Genomic DNA, 9,299 nt, shown 5'->3' with positions numbered 1-9,299 from the left:
TATCTATCTATCTATCTATCTATCTATCTATCTATCTATCTATCTATCTATCTATCTGAGACTCTGTATAGCTGCCTCTGTATAGCCCTAGTTGTCCTGAAACTCAATCTATAAACTAGGCTATACTGGAACTCAAGAGATCTCCCTGGCTCTGCCTCCTAAGTACACAGAAAAAGAAAATTTACCAGCCAAGCTGGGAGCAGAGCCATGGTCTTTTCACCCTCATAGAAAACCCTCCCACGGGAAGGGCCATTCCTTGAAGAAAGTCAGAGTTCCATGTAACTTCAGATCTGACTCATGTTACAGAGTATCTATATGAAGACCATGCCTGGACAGAGAGGCTCTGTGAGGGTGCCTAAGTCCTTTGTGCATACAATGCTACCGTGCTGGCACCTGGCAGCTTACTCAAGTTTTAATGCCTTCTGGCAGCCAGCATACTTTACCACAGCTGCTTTACATGAGGAAACTAGCTGGATGTAGTGTTATCAACCTTTTATCAAGCAGAGTCAGATTAGTCTCTGCTGAGTTTGAGGCCAGTTTGGTTTAGATAGCCTAGTTCAAAGCTATCCTGGAATACACAGTGAGACCCTGTCTCAGAGGAGACAAAACTAAAACCAAAACCAGATGGGAAAATTGTGGCTCTTCAGGAAAAGTAAATGTTACCTAAGTCCAACCACCAGCCACCCGGCCTCCCAGCTGCCTCTTGTCTTACCTGGTACTGTTTCAGGACACCGTTGACCATGAGGGCTGACTGCTTATCTACTCTCTCTGTGACTGCATGGGCCACAGCATAGTAGGACTGCAGGCCACGAGCAAGGGCCTGGGACACACCGTACTCATCATCCACATCTTGCTTGGCGTTCCTGGAGGGAGCACATGCTGTATGAGGGACACAGGCTCCTGTCTGGGACAATGAATTGCCACTAGCTTGCAACAGCTGCCTCTGCCTGTGACTTAGAAACCGCAGAGGACAGAGGTGGGAACCACAGCACAGGTAGCAACTGTTTCTAGCCCAAGAAGGACAAGATGATCATCCCTGAGATGACATAGGTCCCAAGCCTAACAACAAGGGCAAGCGTGGGTCCCATCATGCCCCATGAAAGAATGCACTGGTGTTAAATGAACAGCTGCTCACCTAGCACACTGAGCTGCAGACACCAGCACTGTCTGTAACTGGACACTTCTGAGACACAATCTAAGTTTACTCTGCTGCTGTTTTTTAAGATTATCCTAAACTTGAGACAGGGTCTCAATATGTGGGTAGCTCTGGTTAGCTTTGAATCTACCATTCTCCTGCCTAAGCCATGCATTTCAGGACCTGGCTCAAGAATTTTTTCTTCATTTTAACTTTCTGAGGTTTTAAAACACCATTTATTTGTGTGTATGTAGGAGTGTACACACGTCACCACAGATATGTGGGAGTCAAAGTTGGTTCTTCGCTTACACCATGAGGGCTTTGGAGACCAAATTCAGGTTATCAGTCTTGGCATCAACCACCACTACCAGCAGAACCAGCTCACTGGCTCTTTACTTCCTACTTTTTGTTTTTTTTTAAAAAGCCAGAGTCTCACTTTTCCAGCCCTGAATGGTCTAAAACTAGCTACAAAGACCATACTGGCCTTGAATCCCGCCTCTACCTCCTAGAGCGCTAGAATCACAGGAATTTACTTCACTCCTGGTTCAATAATTGTTTTTCTTTCTTTTCTTTTCAAGATTTGATTTTTAATTAATTATGTGTCTATGTGGCAGAGGGGTACTGTGAGTAAAGGTGCCCTCAAAGGCCAAAAGGTAGTATTGGATCCCCTGGAGTTAAAGTTATAGACAATTGTGAACCAGTCAGCACTGGTACTGGGAACAAAAACCAGGTCCTCTGCAAGAGTGGTATGAGCCATCTTTCTAGACTGGCGGGCCCACCCGCCCTCCCTCCCTCCCTCCTTCCCTCCTTCCCTCCCTCCCTCCCTCCCTCCCTCCCTCCCTCCCTCTTTTTCTTTCTTTCCCAGACAGGGTTTCTGTGTACCCCTGGCTGTCCTGAAACTTGCTCTGTAGACCAAGCTGGCCTAAAACTCAGAAATCTGCCTGCCTCTAACTCTCAAGTACTGGGATTAAAGTCGTGCACAATTACTGCCCAGTAAAGCCTCTCTTTTCTAACAATTATAAGCTTACCGGTATACAGGGGATAAATGACTGTGTCACTGAATATATGAGATTTAGGGAATTGAACTCAGGCTGTTAAGGATTGGCAATGCCCTTACCAGAGAAGCCATCTCAATGGCTGTTTATTTCCCATTTAAAAAGTCATTTAAACTGTGTGACACAGTTACATTCACACATAACTCCAGCATTCAGGAAGTAAAGGATTCAAACCAGCCTAGGCTGGAGGATGAGATTCAATCTTAAAATTAAAAAAATATAAAATAAAATAAGGTTAGGCATGGGGTGTGAGTCTTTGATTCAGCACCCAAACTTTCTTTTTCCTTTTTTTAAAAGACTCACCTATTTTATATGTACAAATATTTGCCAGTATGTATATATGTAGTATGTATGTATGCATGTGCATTATGTGTGTGTCTGGTACCCATGGAAGTCATAGGATTTCCTGGAGCTAGAGTTACAGATGGTTGACGTCATCAAGTGGGTGCTGGTAACTGAATCCAGGGCCTCCAGGGCCTCTGCAAAGGTAGCAAGTGATCTTAACCTTATTAAACCATCTCTCCAGACCACAAGGTTCAATCTTTCTTTCTTCCTTCCTTCCTTCCTTCCTTCCTTCCTTCCTTCCTTCCTTCCTTCCTTCTTTTCTTTTTTTTAGAGAGGGTTTCTCTGTGTAGCTCTGGATGTCCTAGAACTCACTCTGTAGACCAAGCTGACATTGGATTGCTGGGATTAAATAAAGGCATGGGACACCACCAGGTTGGACATTCTTATCTGAAATTCTTCTGTGTTTGAGATTTTGGAGTTTTTTAGTTGGTGGAATATCTATTAGAGATCTTTTTTGTTTTGTTTTTTTGTTTTTTCTAGACATGGTTTCTCTGTGTAGCCTTGGCTGTCCTGGAACTCACTCTGTAGACCAGGCTGGTCTCGAACTCAGAAATCCACCTGTCTCTGCCTCCCAAGTGCTGGGATTAAAGGCGTGCGCCACCACCGCCTGGCTCTATTAGAGATCTTAATTTCACAATTCCCAATGAGAAAATAAAAACTGTTGTGAAAATTGAAACTTTGGAATTTGGAACATTTCAGATTTTGGATTTTCAGATTTGAGTAACTCAAGTCTTTTATCTTGTTTCTCTACAATGGTCTCCCATCAACTTCTTACCACAAAGATTAAATCAACACATTAATTTTTAGTTGTGGTTTCAAGAGCAAAATGTAAGAGAGAACCTGATGCCCAGCACCCAGGGTGAGCAGAGAAAAGAGAACAGAGCATGCAGCTGTAGCACTGCTCTGTAAGACGGGAGCAGCTCTCTCCACCTGCAGACAGGAGGCCGTCCCCTGACAGATGCTTGCTGAGACGCCACGCACACCGCAATGCCTGGATGTATGTGTGCAAACAAAAGAAAAAGGAAGAGAGTGCAGCTACCCTGTCTGGAAGTGGACACAGGACCAGATACAGGCTTCGTGGAGGAAACAGGGAGGCTAGACAGACAGATGGACGGGCCTGTGTTGTTGCTCAGCTGTACTTCAAAAGCTTATGATAAGCAAGGGATCATTCTCTGTCAATCACTACAGAGACTAATGAAGTCTGCAGGAAACAAATGTGGCCCTTGAGTGGCTCTGTCAGGACTGGGAATGCCACCTAGGGAGAGGACAATCTCAATCTGAGGCCATTCGGGGCTATACAGTAAGATAGACACAAAGCACAATGAAAAGAGAAAGGCTGGCACTCTGGCCACTTGTTCTGGTGCCACTTTAAAGAGACCTTGAAGATGAGGACACATGGGGACCTCTTACTCAATAATGTGCCGAGCGTCCACCTCAGAGACATCATCGCTGTCTGGGTCTGGAATCTTCTTCTTTTCTTCCACAGGCAGTGTAGGGGGCTGTGCAGGCTGAGGCTGCTCCTCTTCCTCCTCCTACCAAGAGAGGTGCCACATCATCTTGGTTCCCTAGTGTTGTTTCCTAGCAATCCCAGGAGAAGAGATGCTCCCTCCCAGTGTAGTGGTGCCTGCCTCTTACTGCTCTTCCCATTGAATTGCTGAGTAAATGCCTCGAGTTTCCCTAGCAGACTGCATGTTCTTTGCAAGGGTATCTTGGGCATCTCTGTAGCTGCTGATCTCCAAAGTAGCCGCCACACACCTCTACACTCTATCAACTTAAACAGCTTTCCAGCTTCACAGCTGACTTCCCTAAAAATGCCTGTGCTTTACCTTCCAGTTTTTGCTTACCTAGAGACAATGGGCATCTTAGCTTACACAGCCTTTCCAGTAAGATGACTGAAGGTTATTTTCTTAAAGGGCCTGCCTGCATTTATTGAGCAGGTGACATTGGATTCTGAAGATCATGTTCAACAAATACACAGTAATGCATTCCCAGTACTGAGCACTCTTGTTCTCCTATATGAACCTTGCAGGTTCACCATAGGTTCTTCTCAACTATCATACAGGTGGTAGAGAGATTTTAAAATCCTGAATGTAACTGCCACATGGCTCTAACCCCGGCTTATCAGGAATCTGAGGAATACAGATTGTAATTTGAGTAATTTGGGCAATGTAGTTAGATCTTGTCTCGAATAAAAATTAACAACCAGGGATATAGCTTAGTGAGAAAGCTATATCCTAGCATATGGCAAGGTTCAACCTCAATGGTACAAAATGTGTTTTTTAATAACTGTTAAACAGTTCTAATCAAACTCTGACAAAGTTTTCCCTGCACCATGAAACACAATTCCAGATCATTGGGAACAAGGAGGTCAGACTCATCAACAAATGCAGAAAACCAGAAGCTATCTAATGAAGTACAGCACAGCCGGAAGTAGACGGGGTGAGTGAAACCACGCTAAAGCAGCTCAGGAGATACCAACTGAAAAGACTGGAAAAAGTGACTATTCAAGCTCCAAGAGTTAGGCAGGGCACAGCACATTCTTCTTAGAAATGCTGCTAACTTCTGGGAAAAAAGGCAGGAGATTGCATCTTATTGCACTCCAGTCTAAGCCACCCACAGTATGAAGTCTGTTGTGGATGGGAGCCAGGGAGGCAGACAAGGGTAACAGAGTCTGTAACCAGTCTGGTAGAAATAAAGATACTCTCAAAACAAGACAAGACAAAACACTGTGTCTAATCTATTTGACTACTGAAACAATAGATTCAAAAGAAATGTGAATTTTCCCAGAAATCTCATGCTAGAAGGAAACAACACCAGCACAAGAGCACCGTGTCTCTCAGAAAGAGATCTGAAACAATTCTAATAATTGTCAGACCACTGGACAGGATGACGCTGAAACCCAGCCAATGATGGGTCAGTGGTGGGTGGAGCCACACCTTGATAGGCACTGATCGATTTGCACAACTTTGGTCCTTTAAACTCTGATCTCACATCAGGATCCTGAAGACAGATTTGAGGAGGTTCCTGGTTCTCTTATCCCTCTTCTGAATGTGGTCACATTGAATAAACCCTTTCTGATTTTCAGTTTTAACATGGTTCTTTTAATTGGATGGGTGGCCAGATCTAACTTGAGGCACAGGTTACAACATTTCTAACATTTGGCAGCAGTGGTGGCTCTGCCTACCTTAGGGCAAATATGGTGGCAATCTCAGGCAGGGTGCTGGTACACGCTACACTATTAGCGAAGATGTGCATGTGACTGGTAAAGTTGTACACACACACAGAGACTAAAAGGGCCCTGGGAATACACTATCTTAACATGAAAACAGCCTTTATCTGGAATGCACTCCCTGTACACAGAGCCACGAAAGGTCACAAACTGCTCACTGGTTCCATTGTTTGCATATAATTTCTGCCACATTATTACAGGATACATCACTCCTAAGTGGCAGAGACATAGGGTCTTTTCATAGGGAACCAGGAATTGAACTAGGAAAATAAAGTGAGCAAAGTCAAAAATGGCAGTACCCATCATGAAGAAAACAAGAGTTCCTAGAATACACTCAGGGATCCTACCTGACACTGCTGGTTAGCTTGGGACAACCTGACAACAACTTTCATGTTGGGAAAATATATAAACTGGGGTGATATCACACTGGCCTGTGGCCATGTCTTTGGGGTGGTTTTCTTGATTACTGATTGATGTGGGAGGGCTCAGCCACTGTGGGTCATGCCACCCTGAGGACAGGTGGCATGAGTTGGCTCTGAATGTGAGCCTGGAGGCAAGCCAGTCAACAGGGATTTTCTGTGGTCCCACCTCCATCCTCTTGAGCTCTCACTCAAATTCCCTCTGTGACGGGGAGTGGCCTGTGAGTTGTAAGATCAAATAAACCCTTTCTTTCTCAACTTGCTTTAGGTCATGGTGTTTGCTACAGCAACAAAGAATCCTAAAACAGCTATAGTCCTGGACCAGCAAGGGTTATAACCCTTCGAAAGAGCTAACTGGGAGATCTGAGTTTGAGGTCAATCTGGTCTAAATACTCAGTTCTAAGCCATCCAGGGCCATAGTGAGACCTTATCTCAAAAACAAAAACAAATAAAACAAAAACAAAAACAAAAAATAGGCCGGGCGGTGGTGGTACACACCTTTAATCCCAGCACTTGGGAGGCAGAGGCAAGCGGATTTCTGAGTTCGAGGCCAGCCTGGTCTACAGAGTGAGTTCCAGGACAGCCAGGGCTACACAGAGAAACCCTGTCTCAGAAAAAAATAAATAAACAAACAAAGATATAAATAACTAAGGCATTTGGCTGTCCCTGCCTCTTCACAGATATCGCAAGTGTTCCAAGCAGGCTATTTATAGTGTGCGTACAGAGCTATCGAGGGGCTGGGCTTCTGTTCAAGTCAATGAACACAGAACCACAAAGCACAACTACATTATCTACCCACTTCCTACGCTGACAAAATGAAAAGAATCCACAGACAAGGGGGATACACGTCAAGAAGGATAAATATCAAGACAGCTTTGTGTGGAGCCTACTAAAAAACCAAAGACAGACAGATAATCTACAAGGCAAAAGAGACAAACAAAACTATCAGGTAACAAAGAAGGTGGTAATAGGTAGCTGAAATCTCATCTGAAACAACTGGCCAACAGAGAAGCTGCGCTGCAGAAGTCCTGAGTAGTTAAGAGCACACACTCCTGCCCTTGCAGCAGAACCAAGTTTGGTTCCCAGCGCCCATGCCAAACAGCTCACAATGGCTGTAACTTCAGCTCCAGGGGATGAGCCATCCTCTTGGCTTCTGCAGACACCTGCACTCATGCCTGAACATAGAGACAAACAGACTGAGGAGCTCCTGTTGCTTGTAGACAGACTTTATGAAATGTTTCTAAGAGGGCTGGGGTGTGGTTCAGCAGTAGCACACCTGCCTATCTGCATAAACACCTGGGGCCAATTCCCAGCAAAAGTGTGAAAAAGAACCAACCAAACAACTACTACACAACACACAAAACCAAAAGGACATACTAGCAGATAATTTAAATCCAAGGAGGGAAACATCACCTGAAGAGACTACATCGATGGCTCGAAGGTTAAGAGTGCCTGCTGCACCCTCATGAGAGCTTGACATGCAAAAACCTGCAACTCTAGGAATCTGATACCCTCTTGAGGACTCTTCATGCTCACACATGCATGCATTCATATAGACACACAATAAAATAAGTTTTTGGAGAACTGCAAAAGAGCATCAGAAATGATATATATACACATAGTGTAAACTACTATAAAAATACTTCCTCTTACTATTTCTATACTAACATCCTCTGAGGGTTGAGAGCGCATAATGCATTAATTTCAAGAATCTCAGCACTCAGGAAGTTGAGGCAGGAGAATCACAAGTTCATTATCATTGGGAGTGTCATATTCCCTGTGGCTGAATCATTCCTATCTCAAAAATCCAACTGAGCTGGTAGTGGTGGCATACACCGTTAATGCCAGCACTTAGGAAGCAGAGGCAGGCAGATCGATCTCAAGACATGATCTTCAGAGTGAGGACAGCTAGGGCTGCAGAGAGGAACCCTGTCTTGAAAAACAAACAAGCAAACAAAAGCAACTTAAAAATATGTACTGGAGCCGGGCGGTGGTGGCGCACGCCTTTAATCCCAGCACTTGGGAGGCAGAGGCAGGCGGATTTCTGAGTTCGAGAGTTCGAGGCTAGCCTGGTCTACAGCGTGAGTTCCAGGACAGCCAGGGCTACACAGAGAAACCCTGTCTCGAAAAACCAAAAAAAAAAAAAAAAAAAAAAATGTACTGGAGCTCTTGCTCTTGCCTTCTCGCTCCCGCTCTGTCCTCTCCCCCCTGCCTCTTCTCTCCCGCCTTGTGCTCACTCCTCTCGCTGGCTTGCGCTCACTCAATATGTGCGCTCTCTCTCTCTCTCTCTCTCTCTCTCTCTCTCTCTCTCTCTCGCTCTCTCTCTTTCTCTCTCTCCCCTCCACCCTCTAAACTCCCCTCCCCGTGCCCGACATGAACTCTCCTCTATAATATATATATATATATATATATGTAATGGAGTAAGATGCTACTGTATCTGTGTGCTTACAAAGAATTTACTAGGCTGGGCGGTGGTGGCGCACGCCTTTAATCCCAGCACTTGGGAGGCAGAGGCAGGCGGATTTCTGAGTTCGAGGCCAGCCTGGTCTACAGAGTGAGTTCCAGGACAGCCAGAGAGAGCTACACTGAGAAACTTTGTCTTAAAAAAACCAAAAAAAAAAAAAAAAAAGAAAGAAAAATAAATTACTAAATAAATGTATAGCTCCAACAAAATTTACAGAGAAGGTAAGTCAGCAAACTTAAAAACAAAAACAAAAACCACCACACCAACCTAAACACAGCAAAAATCATTTTAACAGAAAAAGACTGAATACAGAAAAGGAAGAAAAGGGAAAAAAGGGAAGAAGGAAGAAAGAAAAAAGGAGGGAAGGAGGAGGGAAGGATCGTCATGAGGTCAAGGCAGCCTGGATTACAGAGCAAAACTGCCTCAAAAGCTCATCTCTGCATACATTCATGAACAGAGAAAAGAAGTAAAAATCAGAAAGAAAATAAAGTAATAACCAATAACTCAATGCAAATGCTACACTATCCTGTAATCCAACTATTACTTCTGGAGCCCAAATCCAGATCTGACTACTGAAAGACGTCCTTCCAACTCCACATGCACATAGCACACACGCCTACACTCACTCACACACATACACACTCCACATGCA

The 9,299-nt window shown here is 44.4% G+C and overlaps 1 protein-coding gene across 5 annotated transcripts in view; it reads right to left on the bottom strand.

The window, feature by feature from the left end:
• Positions 1-9,299, bottom strand: part of Smarca4 (SWI/SNF related, matrix associated, actin dependent regulator of chromatin, subfamily a, member 4) — an 89,129-nt gene that overhangs the window by 42,293 nt on the left and 37,537 nt on the right. For all 5 annotated transcript variants that reach the window (XM_028763883.1, XM_028763884.1, XM_028763880.1 and 2 more), the window contains 2 exons: positions 3,946-4,067; positions 713-863 (listed from right to left, as the gene is read on the bottom strand). In XM_028763883.1, coding sequence (XP_028619716.1) covers positions 713-863; positions 3,946-4,067 — 273 coding nt within the window. The remainder of the gene's footprint in view (positions 1-712; positions 864-3,945; positions 4,068-9,299) is intronic.

Source organism: Grammomys surdaster, unplaced genomic scaffold (genome assembly GCF_004785775.1).
Source record: "Grammomys surdaster isolate TR1022 unplaced genomic scaffold, NIH_TR_1.0 140, whole genome shotgun sequence".
NCBI lineage: Eukaryota > Metazoa > Chordata > Mammalia > Rodentia > Muridae > Grammomys > Grammomys surdaster.
This window is presented reverse-complemented; position numbering and strand designations above follow the sequence as displayed.